The sequence below is a fragment of the Marmota monax genome, unplaced genomic scaffold, assembly GCF_021218885.2.
Source record: "Marmota monax isolate L192 unplaced genomic scaffold, Marmota_monax_Labrador192_F-V1.1 WCK01_AAM20220418_F8-fsc00002, whole genome shotgun sequence".
In the NCBI taxonomy this organism is placed as follows: Eukaryota; Metazoa; Chordata; class Mammalia; order Rodentia; family Sciuridae; genus Marmota; species Marmota monax.
Window position 1 is genome coordinate 8451013 of NW_026693571.1, and position 20067 is coordinate 8471079.

A 20067-nucleotide genomic window follows, 5' to 3' on the forward strand; every position below is an offset into this window, starting at 1 on the left:
GCAAGGGACTTAGATTCCCTCTGAAAGAGCTTACACTCAGCCTGTAGGTAAGGCTTGGGATTAACACATTAGATCATCATTTTAGGTGGAATTTTATGGCCACCGAGTGGAGGAAAGGTTTTGACAGCAAATGAGAAGGGAGAAGGAGGGTTCAGGTGGACAGTTGTGGTAATGTCCAGGTGAGCAACCATGTGGCTCCAACTTGGACTGCAGTGCCAGTAATGGGACAGAGCAGCTTCAGGAAACCTCAGAAAGACAGCAATGAGTAGATGTGGCAAGGAGAAGAGGAAGGGATCCAGAGTCAAACCCATAGTGTCCCAGTGCTGGAGACACAGTAATAGGTGGTATCTCAGACTGAGTTTTTGAGGACCAAAGGAGAAAGAAATGGTGGTAGGCAGAGCTCTAATTACCAAGTGACCACATGGTTTTTGAGTCATTAATTTCAAGGATGTTATGACCTACATGGAAGCAAAACATGCCCAATTGAGAATGGAAAATCTGTTTAAATATAAAACATCAAATTATAAACTTAGAGGCTAAAGGAGCTGTGTAATCAAACCCAGAGCTTCCTCATCTTATATAAGAAAATAAACTGATAGATGTAGTATTAAAATATTATCACATTGTTGAAGTCCTTTATGCTTAAGGCACCATTACTCTTTGCTTATTGCTGGAAATGAATCCAAGGTTTTGCAAATTGGAACTCGGAATCAATTTTCTAAACATACTGTCTCAGCTACTTAATGGCTCTGTGACTTTGGACACAGAACCTCATTGGGCTTTCTCTATAAAGGGCTCAGCTATAGGAAACAAGCAAAGAACTACTGGCACAAGCATCCTGAGCTCTCTAAGAACATTAGATATTTTAATTTGGCTATTGGAGAAAGACAAAAAGCTAAAAAGTCTCTTTGGGGCCATGTTGAAGAGGGTCCTGAATATCTAGCTGAGAGATTTATACTCACATGGAAGCCAATAGAAAATGTTGAGCTGAAGATCTGAGGGACGGAAATTTTTCTTTTGAAAAGATTAGTTATGAAATTAATCTATGGATTGCAGTGGGGAAAGCTGAAGAGTAGGGAGATCAACTATGAGGTTGTCGTTATTTGTCTTTGTTATGCTGGGGATTCAACTCAGGGCTTTGTACCTGCTAGGCTTCACTCTACCACTGAGCAACATCCCCAGCCTTTGTCTAAAATTTTATTTTGAGCCAGGATCTTACTGAATTTCCCAGACTTGCTGTCCTTGAATTTGCTGTCCTTCTGCCTCAGGCTCCCAAAGTAGATGAGATTACAGTGTGTACCACCACACCTGCCTCATCTAGCAGACTGTCAAGGAAGTTTACTATTTCATATACACGGAGAATTGTATATATAAAACTAATACCCAGATTTTACTTAGTATGCAACCAAGGGATCGAGACAATTTACAAAACGAAAACCAAATCAAGATAAGAAAATACAACAAGTAAAGCTACACGGCCTCACTAGCACTTAAAGAAAGGTGAAATATAATTAATTTAAGTTATAGTAGATAACCCATAGTTTAAAAATAAAACAATACAGCATCATCAGCGTTTGGTGAAAAATGCAGTCACACACTGTCAAGGCAGTATAAATTAATTCTTTTCCAGACAGTAAGCTTGCCACAGTAATATTATTTTATGTTTGTATCCAATAACTCAAGTCTGGAGAAACACTCAAATAAAATCATCTCTCAGAGAAAAAAAAAGATATTTGTAATAAAATGTTCCCAATAGTGCATCCATGAAAGTAAAAACTGGAAGCAATTTAGATGTCCATTGTTTAAACAATGGTATATTGTGCTATTATTAATATTCATTTAAAATGACAAATTTTACAAATTCATTCAGCATTTCAACAGATATTTATTGAGTGCCTACAGAATGGGTCTACATGCTAAGAATATATCAAAGAACAAATATACAAAAACTCCCACTCAGATTGAACTTAATTCTAACAGCAAACATGGAAACACATATGCAGGAAAATGGTAATTAAAAATTGCAAAATACATAACAAAATGAACAGATATCACATTGCTAGATAAACTATATATTTGCAATGATCAACATGATTTGAATATGAGTTTAATGTTTATTTGATTATTTTTGTTAAACAATGTTGTCAATAATTGATTCTAAGTATTTAAGTTTTGAAATGATAAAAACGGTTTCTGTTTTAGATTTGAAAGTCCAACCACTCATTTTAGTAATAATTTATTGAGGATTGTAAATTATTATTATTAATTTATTATAATATTAAAAAAGTGGTTAATGGAGAACTAAGGCAAGTTGTAAGTCATCAGTCTGGTGTAATGAATGCCATGATAAGAAGAAAGAAAAGAAACAGGATTTTAATCTCATGTATCTACATGCATCAAAGGAGCTGAGGAATGAGTTCACGTATAAAGAAATAGAGACATATGCACTATAATCGCCAAGGCACAAACAGAACAATGAGCCAGTCTAACAGGACAATTACTATGTCTGCAGTTGATCCAAATGGGCTTGTATTTAAAATAAAATTGAAGTAGTAAAAAAACACACACACACAACTAAAATGCTTCGCCAGTGTGATTTTCTCTTATTTCAGATTCTTCCAGAAGCCCGTGGGCTTTGAGATACATCCATTGGTAAAACGCTTGTCACAGGCATTGCTTGGTGAGTCTGACATTTGAACATGGCAAACATCGCCCTCCGAAATCTACAATAAGAAAGGGAAAATCTGGCTTTATTCTATAGGGACCTGGAACTGCTGAAGCATTTTCAAACACGACTAAGGGGCACTACTGTGAATTGACATTTCCAAATATATTTTCTGCCTATGACTTTAGAATCTACTGTTGGGAGTCTTTATAAATGTATAGAGTATACGGTACAAATAAGATCAATTTTGCACTATTCATTGAAGACATTGAATAAAAATCAACAATTATGAATATTTAAAATAACACTTCAAATGTCAAGTGCAATGGGTTATTTATTTGAACTAAAGATGTGTGTTTCATGTTCTTGAGCAAAGGCCAGTTGAATTGAGGTAGGTGGGGCTTGAGTCGGGGGCTTGAGCTCCAAAAGAACTACCAGCAGATTCTGAATTTAAATGTGCTTTTTATTCTTTTGATGTGGTCTGTTTGGTCTTGACTTTTGTATGTTCTTTGACATACCTGCTGCTGCAGCTGTTCTCCCTAGCATGTGCATTAATACATGTTTTAATAGAAGCAGCACTGTCATCCCAGGATCCAATTACCTGACCTCCACTGAGATTTTCTGGCCAAATATTTAAGCATAGTAGATTGGTCCATTGTCTAGCACTAACAGGAAATTAAGTAATAAAAACTTCACTGAGGAGTCAAGAAAGGAACTCCTTGCTAAAAGTCTCAAAAAAGGGAGGAAGGAAGAATTCACTATTAATCTAGATAACTATCCACTCCCAACGTCCTTTATGTTAGTACTGAATACTTCTCTTACATTTGAAAATGTTTTCTGTCTGGAAAGTATAAAACCATGCTACCTACTAAAAATAAGGGCCAACATTGCCTGGTCTATTTTCTGGTACTAGAAAACTTTTCTTTGGAGACCACTATATTTGGGGGGTTAACCACCCCGAACCAAGCTGACCAATGACCAACCAGGGACTTTTCTGCCAGGAATCTCTCTGGGATAAAGCTTGCCTTGGAGGATACTTAGCTGGTAGAATTTGAGTCTTACATTGCCAAGATCATCTCTGCCACCAAGTGGGAAGAGTCTGTCACAAATCTGGAACTCTGGGCATTTAAGTTCATAGATGCTGCTCTGGTTGCATAAGCCAAATAACCTTACACTAGATTTTGTCAACTCTTGAAAAGTTTTAGAATATTTTCAACTGCCTTTTTAAATTTTCCTGGTTCTAGAGATTGAATTTAGGGGCAGTCTACAACTGAGCTACATCTCCTGCCCCCCTTTTAAATTTTATTTTGAGATAGGATTTCTCTAGATTTCACAGGCCAGCCTTGAACTTGCAGTCCTCTGGCCTGAGCCTCCTGAGTGTCTGGGATTACAGACGTGGTCACCATGTTTGGCTTCCCTACTACCTTTTAAACATTATTTTTGTGTCAATTTTCTTTTATTCATAAACAATTTAGAGCTAACTTACCTTTTATTAGCAGCCACATATATACAAGGGTTGTAGAATGTAGAAGATTTTGCAAACAGTGGAGCTATGATGGCCATTGAAGGAGGAATCTTCTTTGGGTCACCAAAAGAAGCCCATAAGCACACAATGGAATAAGGAGACCATGCCACCAAAAACATCAATATCATTATCACAGACATCTGAAAAAGAAATAGGTATTTGCTAAACCAAACATCTAAAATATTTAAATAGTTAATATATCTAAAATAGCATAAAAATCTATCTGTTGGAATTGAATAAGTTTATGTTGTTGATGACAAAGGAAATAGCTGAGTATTTGCCATCACTGTTCTTAACAAAGGTGTCTGAAGTCATCTATGATAACTAGAGCCTGGAAAATGGGTATGTTCATCAATATATGGCACTGCCTTTAAGAATGATACAGGCATGTGAAGGATGCCCTCTTTCTTATGATGTGATCAGGAGAATATAAAAGATGGCTTTGATGAAAGATGAAAACCCACTCCAACATACTTCAGGTAATTGTGCTCTGAGCAAGAAAATGTTGTTTTTTTTAAAGACATTACTTTTTCTTCTTCTCTGTCTCCCCTCCCCTCTCCTCCCCTCCCCTCCCCTCCCCTCACCTCCCTTCCCTTCCCTTCCCTTCCCTTCCCTTCCCTTCCCTTCCCTTCCCCTCCCCTCCCTGCTATCAGTTTGGATCTGGAATGTCCCCAGAGGCTTATGTGTTGGAGGCTTGGTTCCCAGCTGGTAGCACTATTGTGAGGTGGTAGAAAACTTTTAGAGTGTAAGGCCTAATTGGAAGAGGTATGTCATTGGGGTGTGCCCTTGAATGGGTATATTTTGTCCCTGGACCCTTCCACCCTCTCTCTCTGTTTTGCTTTCTGGCTACTAAGATGTGACAAGCTCTACTCACCAGTGGTTCCCTGCCATGATGTTCTGCCTCACCACATACCCACAACAATGAGACCAAATGACTAGGGACTCACACCTTGGAAACTATGAGCCAAAATAAATCTTTTTTTTTTCTTTATGTTGATTTTTTTTCAGACATTCTGTCACGGCAACAGAAGGCTGATGAAAACACTTCCTTACTGTGCTTATCAGCTAATCAAAAAAAAAAGAAAGAAAGAAAAGAAACTTTCTAAACTAAATCTGGAAATTAAAAAATAAAGTCTTATCTTGAATTTAGTGGATTTTACCATAGGTCATTTGAGTTGAATATATTTTACATACAGTGCAGAAAATTTTGTAAAGAAGCTCCTTTGCATTTTGTTTAAATGAAAAACATTTAATTTTTATATTGCTCCCTCCTGATTGCCTACTACAATAAAGAAACAGATTTTAAAAGACATAAACTTGTCAGGACACAAAATCAGAGATTAGATAATTGTTTGTTTGTTTGTTTTAATGGAAACAATAACTGTTGGGCAAGTGGCAGACTACTTACCAGGCATGAAAATGATTAAAAAATAGGCAAAAAAAGTTGTTTGTTTTTTTTTTTTTTTAAATAGCAATGAGAGAAGCCCAAATACAGACTAATCCATTCTACAGATCTATAGAAGTATTCTAAGGTACCAAAAATCTCTGAATGTAGGGGTGCACATGGAACTCAAAACAGGAGAATTGGGGGACTGGGGTTGTGCCTCAGTAGCAGAGCGCTTGCCTCGCATGCATGAGGCACTGGGTTTTATCCTCAGCATTATATAAAAATAAATAAAATAAAGATATTGTGTCCATCTACAACTAAAAAAATATTTTTTTAAAAAAACAGGAGAATTGGTTGAAATTTGCAAAAAGAAGCAGTTAGACTCCCAGATCTCCTTTGCAGGTCCATTCAGTCCACTCAGTAACTGCCTCTTCCTCTCCCTACAAGAACCCTAGGGGCTCAGCATAAAAATGGCTAATGCAGGAAAGCTCAGGACTCAGGGAGCCCAGACTCAGCTAAGCAATGCAGTACTGTACTAAAAAGAGGGGTTTGTTTTGTTTTGTTTTGTTTTGTTGCATGTTGCCTTCTCCCAGCACTGGGCTTGAGAGTACTGACAGACATGAACCTCCTACTCAGGGACATGAAAAAAATCGTCTCTTTGGAGACTGACCAGCCCAGTATGAAAAATTTGGAGGTACAGTCAGAAATCCCCTCTAATGAGCACCTCTGAGCTTACTATCAGATTTTTAGTGCATCACTGGCCAGTACTGACCACCAGACAATGAGAAACTCTCACACAGGCAGAGAAAAAAATAACACAGGAATGTAGTATACCACAAAAATATGTAGTGACCAGAAGAAAAGTGTAAATATATACAGAATGTATCATAGAATAAGAGATACACCTAGACAACAAGAAGAGGTTATTAAAAGAGGACAGTGTATAAAATAATTATTTTATCTAGAAAAAGATTGCTTTATTCTATCTATAAAGGTGAGAGTAGAAACATTAAAAAATGTCATAGGAAGGTTGAATAATATTGCCAGATTCCGGCTGGGATTGTGGCTCAGCGGTAGAGCGCTCGCCTAGCATGGGCGGGACCCGGGTTTGAGCCTCAGCACCACATAAAAATAAAGGCATTGTGTTGAGTCCATCTACACCTAAAAAATAAATATTTTTTAAAAAGATATTGCCAGCCTCGATTTAGAGAAAGATGGGAGAAGTAGGTTCTATAAGTACAGGTCAGCTATTTATTTAAAATTTTATATTTTGTTCAACATAATTTTTTTATGGTTCATCTTTTCCCATCTTAGAATTTGGTTTTTTAAATTTTTTTTCATTTTGTTTTTTCCCCACATTTTTATTGTTGCATTATAGTTGATATAATGGTAGGATTTGTTATTACATATTCATATATGCACACAATATAATTGGGTCAATATCATTCTCAGCACTCCCCTCTCCCTCCCCATCTCCCACCCCCAGGATCCTCATCCTTTACTGATCTCTCTTGAATTTTCATGAGATCCCCTCCAAGCCTTTCTTTTCCTTTTGCCTCTCTAGCTTTCACATATAAGAAAAAAAACATATGGCCATGTTTTGGCTTATTTCACTTCACATATTGGTCTCTAGTTCCATTGATTTTCCTGCAAATGACAAAATTTAGTTTTTCTTTATGGCTGAATAAAATTCCATTGTGTATATATACACGTTTTCTTTATCCATTCATTTGTTGATGAACACCTAGATTGGTTCTGTAGTTTGGCTATTGTGAATTGTTCAATATAATTTTTACACTAATTTGGTTTTTTAAATTATTGTATTACATTATTTTTTATATAATTTATTTATTTATTTGATGGGAATTAACCCAGGGGCACTTTACCACTGAGCTACCTCCGTAGCCCTTTTTATTTTTTGAGATAGGGTCTCACTATGTTTCTGAGATTGGCCTCAAATTTATGATCCTCCTTCCTCAGCCTCCTGAGTTGCTGGGATTACAGGTGCACCCCCACACCCAGCACAAACATTTTTTATTATTATTGAGTATTCTGGTACACCTTTAAATTTTGCACTTAAAACTTGGGCTTCATTATTCTCACCCTCATCACAGATATGAATATGGTTGAGGAAATCTTCAGAAACTAGAAAAAGACACAAATAACAGCTATAAAACAAACAAAACAGAGACGATCTAGCAAAGAAAATCAGAAGATAATTCCAGAAAATTAAATATCTGAATAAATGGATTTCTAGGAAAAGAGAATAAAGAAAAGAGAAAGGCAGGAATATCAAAAAATAATACAAGCAAGCTCCCAAAAGAGGCAGAGTTAAGTCTCCACATGAAAGTACTCATCAGGTACACGGTTCTGCATGAATAAAGACCACACCAAGGCACATCAGTATGAAATTCAGAAAACAAGATTCAAAGAGAAGAGCCTATGTGCTTCCAAAGAGAACTCACAGATCACTACAAAGAATCAGTCACCAGCATGCCAGTGGCCTTTGCAATAGCAATACAGAAAGCTAGGAGACTCTATAGAGCAAGGCCCTCAAAATTCTTTGATTTGTATTTTTGCACCTAGAATTCCAGACCAAGCAAATATAGTCCAATACAATAATAGAATAAGACATTTCAGTTATGCAAAGTCTTAGAATTTTTACCTCCCTTGAAACTTCAGCAATCTACTGAAGAATGGGCTCCATCAAAATAAATAACACCACAAAGACAAGCAATCCCCAAAACAGGCCATCTAGCCCTGCAAAGGAGAAAAACGAAGTCCCAGGTGGTGAGGAAGACAGCGAAAGATGAAGGCTTCCTGAGCAGGGGTCTTAGAGAGCAACCACCCCAGAAAAGAGCAAGGGGCTCAAGGGAACCAGGAAGGATGCCTCCAGGAAGAAGGTGAAGTGAATCTAGTCTGTAATGTGTTTGAACACACTGACAGGAGGGAGAAAGCCTTTTAATCTCACCAAACATTGCTAACAATGTTTGAGATAAGGAAAGAGAAAGATGGAGGGGAGGTGTGGAGCAGGTTGGTGGCTTACGAGAAATAAATCCTCCTCGTCCATAATAGGAATTCCAATGATGATAACCAACAGAAATATCCAAAGAGCCAATGAGCATATCATTTGGGAATATAAAGAAAAAAAAAGACCTGGGGAGTGAAATGGGAGGTAGGGGGAAGGAGACTGGGGCAAGTCATGAGACTCAATTTCAACTATGTGTTTGTAAAAGTGTTATTACAAAACAACTTTTTAAGAATGTTGACATCTTACCTTTGTTACATCTACTTGGTCTGACCAGTCTCTGTTTAGGTATGCAGTGCAGTTACTAGCAGCATGGTGTTTAATGGATCGAGTGACGTGATAGTAGCAATAAAACATCACTGTCAAGGGCACAATAAAATTTACTGCAATCACTGTCATCGTGTAAGACACAAAAGACCTGGAAATAGGAAAAGACAATGACAACTCATTTAATATCCTAAATGGGAGAAGGGGGAAAAGAGATAACTTATTAGAAATAATAGTGACAGTCATCTTATTGTTAAAAAGTTTAGGAATTATATTTGACTTTCAGTTCACTTAGACCAACTCCTGTTGGCAAGTTATGGCCTGTGGGTCATGCCAGCTGTTCAACTATCTTTGTACATAAAGTTTTACTGGATCCAGCCATGTACATTCATTTACATACTGTCTATGACTTAACAGTATGATAACAGTTAAATAGTTAAAACAGAAACAATCTGGCCTATAAAGCTGAAATAGTTGTGTTTTTTGTTTTTGTTTTTACTCTTTTCAGAAAATGTTGTAGACGGAGATTTAGAAATTTTCTATTTGTTTTTTGGAGTCATCTCTCATTTCTCTCAATGAACTAAATTATCCTTGTTACCCTGGAAAACATGGAGGAGCATCACCGACTCTTAGGCCCTTGTAGTGACTGCACTTTTGCTACAAAGCTCTCAGAATGTGCCTAATCACCAGATCAACTTGGAAAGACAGCAGGAGGCAGCTTGGGCTTTTGCCAGAGGTGCCTGCTCTAGAGCTTCATTAACACTTTGCTCACAATCCTAACTCTGAGATGAGCAAACATTGGCAGGGTGATTGGTCTCCCCATGGATGCCTTAGAAAAGGACAGAAGAAGAAAGAAAAGGACAGATTGGGGTGCAAGGGGACTAGGTAAACTTAACTTTCAAAGAAACATAATTCATCCTTCTATTTTGACTCTGGATTGGATCACATCATCATTACCAAAGAAGCACTTTGCCACACTCTGTATGAGAAAAGTGATCTGACCTTAAATCTGGAACTTGTTTATTTTTATTGCAGTGCTAGGGAGCAAACCCAGTGAGTGCTTCCTTCATTCATGCTAGCCAAGCACTCTACCACTGAGCCATATCCCCAGCCCAGTATGAGCTTAAATTTGAAGGGTGAGAAAATGTATATAATCAAAGCGTTTGATTATAAAGTATAGACTTGTTTCTTACGTATCATTTTTCCTCCAATTTATGGTACAGGTAGCCCCAGTAGGATCTGGGGCATAACTGGCCCACCCTGTGATGGGCATCATAGCCCAAAACAGGCCATTGATCCAGGCCCCCAGAATCATGCTGACATAAGTGTTGGTAGTCATTCTTCTTCCTATCAATAAGCATAAGAAATGTTAGCATCGTGTGCAATGATGGGACTCACTTTGTTTTCACTGAAGATTCAAAATTTATCAAGATTTTTATAGAGCACTTTAGTTCACTCAAAGCTATTCACATGACTCACATTCTGTGAAACATCACAGATTAGCTGAAACCTGAACAATAAAAAGGATCAGCAGAGGATGAGCAAGAAGAGCTTTTCAGGCCAAGGAAAACAGCATATACAAAGACCTCAGAGAGAGAAAAGGGCCTGGCCAGTATCCCAGGATGAGAGTGGCCCTGGCCACAGCTGGAAAGGTGGCTGGGCTGGATCTTGCTGGGCCTCACAGGCTGTCTTAGCAAATTTGGCTTTTACTTTAAATGTAATAGGAAGACATTGAAACTTGAATAAGGATTGCCAGAGAAACAAGAATGACCCTGATTACAAACCACTACGTTTATATTTTAAAGGGAATATAGGTTGAGTGAACATTAGATAATAAATGGCTTCACTGAGAAAGCAGAGAAAAGAAAAGGTTGTGACATACCCACATCCGGGCGACAGATGGTCAGGTATCTATCCACGGCCACCACTGTGAGCAATCCGATGCTTGCCATTCCAAAAAAGATATTCAATCCAGCATAAATCTGAAAATCAAAATGGGAAAGAATCCACCATTCTAACACCCACCCAAGAAACATTTAGATTTTTATCTCATTCTTAGAACATATTTAAAATATATTAAAGCTTTTTCATTTACTGTTTTAAAGTATATCTTCTGTTATCCAATTGTAACTGCTTTAATAAAAGCAGTTATGGAAAGTGTTTGAGATCTCATTAATTATTTCTTTTTTCATTTTAAGACTTAAGGCGAAACATTTACACAACATATTCTATAAACAAAGTGAAAAGCAAGTCATTAATTAGGGTAAAATGCATACAAACCAACAAAAGCTTAGCATTCAAAAGGGTGCAACAGGGGTGAAAGGTAAACTCAATGGAAAAATGGCCAAATGAGTGGGCTACTCAAACAAGCTGATTTATATTTGAATATTGATGATATAAGATAGTTTATGCAAAAAATAAAAATTATAAGTTCACATACACAAAAATGATGAAAATTTAAAAGTCTAAAAATCCCAAGTGTTGAGGAAAGAAAGAGAACTTCTTATGACTGGAATGACCATTTTGCAGAACAATCTGGCCACATCTAATAAAATTGAAGGTATTCCTACAACCTAACCCTTCCTCCCCCAGGCAGGGTGTCTAGAGACACTCTCACATGTTGCAGATGGAAATATGTATAAGAATGTTTTTTGAAGCTTTGTGAAAGGAAAACATTGGGAACAAATGCTTAGTAGCAGGAAAGTGAAAAAAGTACATTGGGCTATGTTCATATGATGGAATATTATATAGTAGTTAAAATAAGTGACTTATAGATACATTCATCAACATGGATAATCTCAAAAACATAACAGTAATTAAAGAAAAAAATCGCATAATGCCAGCAATATGATATCATTTACACAAAATTTAAACCATTTGGACAGTATCTGGTTTATGTATACAGTAAGAAATATGCTCATGGGAGGGAAAGGAATAAGATTGGGAATGGTATGTAGTGGCCTTCAACAATCTCTCTGAAGTTTTATATCACCAAAAAGAATTACAACTATAAACACAGATCAAAAAGTACTAATATTTGACAAATCTATTTGGTACATTTGTGGGCATCTAGTATTCTCTATAATTTTATGACTTTCAATAGTAAACTGTTAAAAAATAGAACATATTTCATATTTTTCTACTAACCTAATGCAAATTAATATTAGTTCATTCCTTGTCAGTAAAAATAACAGTAAATATATTTAATAACAATTCTTACAGAGGACTTTTTATAGGAAAAATATCAACATGATAGTGTAACTACACTCATTGGATTGTCACCAAATATTTTGTTTCAAATGAAAGTAGAATATTTCCTTTTGAATTTGAAATTTATAAATTTTTATTTGAATATGCAGATTATCACTCCTTCTCCAGTAGAATATTAGTTGCTTCATTAGTTTTCCACTTTGAGTTGGGAGAATTTTTAATATATAATGGTGATGAGTGATTTTATTTCTCCTCTTAAAGAATGTATCTTCAGTCACTTCTGAAGCTGTTTTCCATAAAAGCACTATATCTATTATCCTGCAATTTCTTATTTGATTTAAATTCTTGGGATTTTCAAAAGACATTTAAATTTACATCTCTCTGATCTACTTTATTTTGCTTTTATTCCAAAGATCTCCAAATACCTGACAGCCTGTATATCCAAATTTCCAACTTCCATACAGATCTGAAGCAGCAGACATGGGATAGCCAATACTACTGACCCCTATATCAGTAAAAGCCAGGTTAATAATGATTGCATTCGTAGGTGTCCGAAGTTCCTTGTACTTAATGAAGATGCCCAGAACTATTAGGTTGCTGAGAATACTTATCACACCTGAGAACACAAAAATGTCATGTACTTTTTAATTTGAATGTTTAAAATAAAATCAATATTAAATATGTAAGCCTTTCAAAAAACATAATAAATTCATTTTAGTCATTGATTTCTTAATGTTCTTAAAATTGTCACATCTTCACAGCCCTGCTGAGAAATAGATATAAGAAAGTGAAGGGCTGGGGATGTGGCTCAAGCGGTAGTGTGCTCGCCTGGCATGCGTGCGGCCGGGGTTCGATCATCAGCACCACATACAAACAAAGATGTTGTGTCTGCCGAAAACTAAAATAAATTAAAAAAAAAAAAAAAAGTGAAAACAAAGAATCTGCTGATTGCATAACTGAAGGTCGGTTTATTTTTTTTCTCTTTGTAGCAGGGATTGAACCCAGGGGCACTCTACCACTGAGCCACATTCCCAGCCCTTTTTTGTATTTTATTTAGAGTCAGGGTCTCACTGAATTGCTTAGGGACTTGCTAAATTGCTGAGGCTGGCTTTGGACTCAGGATCCTCCTGCCTCAGCCTCCCTAGTCACTGGGATTACAGGCATGTGCAACTGCACCTGGCTGAAGTTTGGTTTTAACACCACCACTCTTGATCACACTGTCCTTGAAACTCTCCCTTTGGCTTTCATGACGCCATCCCTGCTGATTTTTAGGATGCAGGTAGTCTTACCACCTCCTTGCTTTTGGCAGTGTAACTCCTCTCCTTTCCTGAAGTTCTTCTTTCTGAAGCCTCGACTATCATTCTATTCTAACAGTACTTTTGTCACTGTTTTCAGCCCTGACACATGCTTCTGTTTCTGCATTTTCTTTTTATTTAACTCATTGACATTAAACACTTATTAAACATCTACCATGTGTAAGTCATGTGACTTTTTCAAATGTCTTAAAACTCAGCGTGTCCAAATCTGAATTCTTCATCACACACACACACACACACACACACACACACACACCTATAGACTAATGCACACTGCAAGACTTGACTGTCTGGACAGCAAGTGATCCATTGGGATCACAGGTGAAATCACTCTAACCAGGATTCCACAATCTAAGATCTGAGTCTCAGCCTTTCAGTCTAGAACTCAATGTTTTCAGTACCCCAGAATCAACTGAACTGAGGTAGATTGATGACCAAACTTATTGATCAGAGAGCTGATGCATTCTACAATGAGATATTGTTGGATAGGCTGGATGTGCATGTTAACCTGATCAGCAACACCCATATGCTACAAGGAATGCATGAGTTTTCCATAAGCACAGGTATGCTGCCCTGGGATATAACAGTGGAGGAGGAGCAGAAGCAGATTTCAGTGGAGAGAAGTTAGAACCATTACCAGACTCTTGGCAACTAAAGGAGTGTTATGCAACAAACAGGAAGAGTTGTTTCCCATGAAGGAAATTACTTGGTAAGCAATCTACAGCTATAACAAGAACCAGGGAAGGTTCCAAGCACCAACACACAAAAGGATCAGCTAAGTAGGAATTCCAAGTGCATCTTGGCACCGCAGTCAAAACTTCCATCTTCAGTATTATACTCATCTTCCATATTCCTTTTCTTTTATTGTTCCATGGTGCTGTCAGAATACACTTGCTATAATAATCATGTCTCTTATCCTCCTCAAAACTTCCAATAATTCCCACTGCCTGTGGGATAAAAATTCAAACTCCCCAGCCTGATCTGACCCTTTGCTAAGGTCTGTTATTATCTCTTTAAGTTCCACACTTGTCAAACAAGCGCTCCATTTTAATTATTTATCAAATATGTCATGTTTGTTGAAAATACTGATTCATACTTTCCCCACTTGAAACACCCTGCTCCTTGCTTTCCCATTTCCAAATGCTAACATCCTTCCAATTTCAGATCAAGTCCAATTCTGCCCTTTAGCTGCTTTCTACCCACAGTACTGTTGTATGCGCTTCCTCCCCAAATCCCCAAAGTACTTATACTTAATCCCAATGTTATCTCTTATGTATTCTGTCTTCTCATGAAGTTATCAAGCACTTTATGAATTCTATATTCTTTGACTATGTGACATGTAGCAAAGCTATTTAATAAAAAGACCACAACTAATAAATGAAGTTTAACTTCAATTATTCCTTTAATTAAGCTTAATTTCTATTGTTCCTTCAAGCTTAATTAACACAGAGTAAATTCAATAACTCTTTGACCTCATTTTTAGCATCTACTACTGTATCATACATATAATACTGAGAAAAAAAACAGTGAATCTTTCTGGGCTACCTACAAATCTGATGACTTTAAAAGTCAGATAAAAAATAGTGTAGTAAATTGTTGCCTAACAAGTACACAATCAAAATAAAGTAATTATATTTTTGGGATAGTCTTAGATATAATGGGTGTATTACATAAACAATTTGGCCTTCTATCTGTTCTTTCTATAGCTCTCTTAAGCACTGTTTTTATTTTCCTAATTGGGAGTGTTTTCTAATAGGTAGGCAGCTGATCACTTCAGTTAGGTCTTGTTAGGGCCCATTTCTCAGTCTACACTGTAAGCAGCAGTGTAAACTGAGATTGATCATCCTTCCCTCTTGAAACATCCACTTTGGTTTCTGTGGCTTCCCTCCAATCTCACTGGCAGGGCCTTCTTAATCTATTTCCTTTCTTCAGCTCTACCTTATTAAATATGTGTGTACTGTCCAACTTTCTGTCCTAGACTCCTTTCTTTTCTCATTCTACACCTTCTGTTGAATGATTTCTATCCAATATCAGTCTCATGCTACTCAAGCTTTTAACTGGATATCTAACTGAACCCAGGTGTCTCCTCCTGCCCCAAACCTGATCTTCCTCAGTCATGTTCCCATCTGGTGAAAAGTGCCAACATTTATTCAGCAGCCCCCCAAACCTAGGAGACAACAGCTCCCGCTCTCTCTTTCCCAGTCCCCACATCTAATCAATTCCAGCTTGAGTAATCTTCCTTCTGCCATTAGTAACTCTTCGAAGCACTGCAGTGGTCTCCTACATGGTCTCTTAGCTACCACTGTAGCACATTTCTGAAAGGCAAATCAGATCACGTAATTCCTGTTTAAAACCCTTCAGTAGTACCCTGTCTCCTCACAGTTTACATTCCTTCATTGCCCAGAACACACAGCCTCTGAAAACCTTTCATTTTACAAATCACCCATAGTAATTTCAGATCCTTAAATTTACCACACCCTTCCTTAATTGGGGGAGAGTGTTCAAGTAAATAAACAGAACATTGATAGCAATGAAAACTGGTAAGTTTATAGGACCAAAAATCTAAATGAAAGATTAAAGTTAAATCTAAAGTTAAAAAAAAAAAAAAAAAAACCTTGGCTCTTGGTAAAAGTAACAAATGTTTTGCACCATTTTCTTCATAGTTCTGATTTTGATTTAGTAGTTTAAGTGGGCTTTGTTAAAGGAAGAAAATCAGGGGATCTAAAGAACAATATATGCTTGATACAGAGGCAGAACAAAATCTATTTGTAAAGATTAAATATGCTCCCTTCAGTTCATCTACCAAAAACTTGAACAACATATACTCATGGTAGTCCTTAACCAAAACAACCCTCGTAGTTGTATTTCCATGTAATTCCAATAATGAGATTGTCTTTTTGCAGCAGCAGCAGCAGCAAAAAATTTAAATATATATATATATTTTTTTTTTCCAGGATTTCACACACTAAAAGTATCCAAATTAATGAATTAACATTCCTGAAATTACTAAAAGTAACTAAGGAACTCGCAATTTTTAACACATATAACTCTAATTATGAATTAGAAGGGAAAACTAAACAATTATAAATTAGACAGGAATATTTGTTATGCTTTTCATTCTACTTTGGAACATGCTTGAATTTTTCATAAGTCAATTCAAAAAATAATGAACAGTTACTTCTAAAACTTGCCACTAAAGTTGGAAATTGGTCAGTATGTTACATTAAAAATATATTAAAAAGCCAATATTTAAAAGATAATCAAAGAATTTGCATTGTTATCTTCCCCAACCCTTTGTCTGCAAACAAGCCATTATATTAATCCAGTATTTGTATCAATAAGTGTGTATGTGGAAAGAAACTGTTGTCCCCTCCTAGTGTAGGTGTCATTTAGGTTCACTTACATGTCATTTAATTTTACTTTTCACAATAACTATAGTAATTTATTCTTGTCTTCACTTTACAGATAAGAAAATGGAAGAGCAAAAAGTGAAGGAACATGGTCTTGGTTTCATATACTAAAAGATGAATCCAAAGCTCAAGAGTTTTCCAGTACAGCATTCTGGAAGGAGTTGAATGTTCAAACCTTGTCCTCAATGACAATACTACCTTCTCTTCTTTTCGAGACTTTTTCTTCCAGAACTTTTGTATCTTTAGCTAGGTTATACTCAAGATAACTATGTCTAGGAATAGTAAATGATATAAAAATACATTTTTGTCACAGCACACATTCTCCCCCATAAGCTTAATTTGACAATGCAATAACCACATTTAATTGTTGACTTTCATTTAAAAACTATTTTACAGAAAATTTTTCAAAGCCCCACTTCACTGTCTCACATTATTTATCAAATTATCCTGGGGCATTTACTTATATCCTCATCTTTGATCCTTACAGCCCAGAAACAGAGGATAATACTTATAAGCAAGCCAATTCTATCGCCTTGTTTTGAAAACTCTACTTTGCTTCCACCCATCTAAAGCAAGGTTAATGGAGAAAATATCCATACCTGCCAGAATCAAGTAAGTTGCAACAATGTTGTGTTCAGTCTGCGAAAAGACAGAGCCATCTTCATTTTTTGAGTCTGAACTGTTATCTAAATTATTCTTTAGCATTTTTGGAAGGAAGATATTGAGACAGCCTTCATAATAAGCCTTCAATAATTATGAACTGTTTCAAGGGCCCAGGAGGAAAGATTTTTCAGGACCAATCATTTCCAGTGAGAGACCTCAAAGAAGGACCTTTTCATAGAGGTCTTTCCTTAACAAGTATAATAGGGCTAAAGAGGAAGGGATTTTAATTCCCAGAGCAAGGGAAAAGCTTATTAGCAAAACAAAGAAATACCAAGTACACACATTTTAACCAATTTGGGCATCAGTCTTATATTTAAGCAGATTATCAAGCACACACATCCTTTTTCAATAATAAACTCAGAAAATCAGTGCAGGAACTGACTTAACTTTTTTGTCTGAAATCTACAAGCCAGATTTAGTCCTCTGTAACTGCTCAGATTAAGGACCCTGTTTTCTCGTTGACCCTTTGAGATTTTCCATTTCAGTTCCCTGTTTTCCTTAACAATTTAAATAATCAGAGATAAAAAGTAATCTCCCCCATACTTCCAAATCTCACTCCCCTAAATTTAGCTATCAATATTGTTTGGTGTGCATTCATTCTTAAGCTTTTCTTTGCTTATATAAACATGTTTATATAAAAGAGTCTGAGGTTTCTCACACTTTTTTCCCCTTTTAAACAAAAATGTGATCTATGCATATAAATATATAAACATTGTGTATATATATATGAACACAAACATCATATATAAGTATTATGTAATTTGTTTCCATAAATGCCATATAATAAGTTCAAGGTAATAAACTTATTAATAGATACATATTCATAGCATGGATATACTCCACCATCTACCTCTGTTTAATTACCCACTTTGATATGCACATGAGTAATCAATAGTATTTGGATTCAATCATTCATTTTGTAAAGGTTAATTCTAATATTCTGGATTATCATGTTATAATCTGAAAAACAAGTTGCAATATAATATGAACATGTACTGTTAAACAAAAGACAAGGTATCACTACTTTTTTTGTATTTTATACCACTACAACATTAAAATCTGATTCTTCTTAATAGTGAACTTCAATCAAGAGAAATGCTTAGATACACCAAAATTAATAGTGTAAGCATGTAACAGAACCACTAGAGGGCTATATTTGTCCATTTACTTACTTTAATTCAATGATTAGCATAATCTTCTCACCTCAGTTCTCTCACATGAATATAAACAGAAGAACACAGGTTGATTAATCTGTTCCCAATGATTTAGCTACTAATACTCAAATTCTTATAAATGTAAAGTAATACTCTGCAGAGTACCTATAATAGAAAAATTATCTTCAGTATTCCAAAACACCAAAATATTTTCAAATAAGACTAAAAAGTAAATCATACTATGAAGAACTCTGTTAAAAGCCTGTGGTTGTTGGATTTTAAGGTTGTTTCCTTGCTTAGGAAAAAGACTGAAAACCGAAGTTTGAAAATGGTCAATGACCTCAAGATATACATAAGGTAAAAGGTGAAATCTTAAGAGATTGTCTACTGCTGCATACATTACTTTCATTATTGCCATTTTAGGTTTTTTTAAATACTAAAAAGAAAAAAAAAAACCTCTTTAGTAATGTAACACTATTACTTGTCCTTCGGTCAATGCTACTGCCCCTCTGGTACTAATACCATTTAAAAATCAAGAGCAAAATCTCATCCCAAAGACTCTGAATCAAAGAGCCATCTTTCCTGAGCTGTTATGCACAACCACCTCTTTGCATGAAAGAGAAATTTTCAATATCTCATTTATGGCCTATCTGTTGATTAATCTTGCTGTAATTCCATTAATTAAAAAGGATAAGTAAAACCCAAAATACTAATAATAAGCAATTACATGCTATTTAAATGAGCATTAAAGAGTTAATCATTCATGCTAGAAATCTTAATATAAATATTTCCTGCTGAGAAACAAGTGAGAGAGAAAAAAAATCTCAAATGATACTTGGTAAATGGTCCCATGTCACGGTATTCTAACTTACTACTATGGTTATTTCTTGATACTACTATACTAACAACGGTGACTGAAACCAATTTCATTTGTAACATCCCTACCCAAGAATATGAACATGTGAAAGGCAATTAAATCATTTATGGCGAATAACATCTTAATCCTTTACAGTCCTCTAAAAAAAACGAAAATTTAGAAATTTACAACTGTTAATAACGTATCTATGTTCAATAAGAAAAGTTCAATAAGAAAAATTAAGCATTTCTTTAGAAATTTCTTTAATTAGTTCTCACTTGAACACAGCTACTCAAATTTAAATAGATTCATAGTAAGATTTTAAAATTATTAACTACAATTAGAGAAACTGCTTTACTCTATGTACTAACACACAAAAAAGGGAAATAAAAGATGCTAATGTTCTCATACACAAAAGGCAAACATTTGGAAAGAGGTACTAATTTATAAATAATCTTAAAGTATTGCTCCAGTAGTATGTTTCTTTAGAATACCAGTAATTTATATAAACAAATCCTGTTTTGTTTTTTTCTATCTGTAATTCACTGGGTTTAAGCTCTAGTTGTTCCTTCAAATTTCAAAAACT

The 20067-nt window shown here is 35.7% G+C and overlaps 1 protein-coding gene across 1 annotated transcript; it reads right to left on the bottom strand.

The window, feature by feature from the left end:
• Positions 1 to 1865: 1865 nt before the first annotated feature.
• Rrh (retinal pigment epithelium-derived rhodopsin homolog) lies at positions 1866 to 19954 on the bottom strand. The gene is made up of 7 exons (XM_046458798.2): positions 17408 to 19954; positions 12508 to 12698; positions 10755 to 10854; positions 10066 to 10219; positions 8855 to 9023; positions 4152 to 4330; positions 1866 to 2723 (listed from the first exon to the last, which is right to left on the bottom strand). The coding sequence occupies exons 1-7, from the start codon at positions 17511 to 17513 to the stop codon at positions 2609 to 2611; spliced, it is 1014 nt and encodes a 337-aa protein (XP_046314754.1). The 5' UTR covers positions 17514 to 19954; the 3' UTR covers positions 1866 to 2608.
• Between the last annotated feature and the right edge of the window lie 113 nt (positions 19955 to 20067).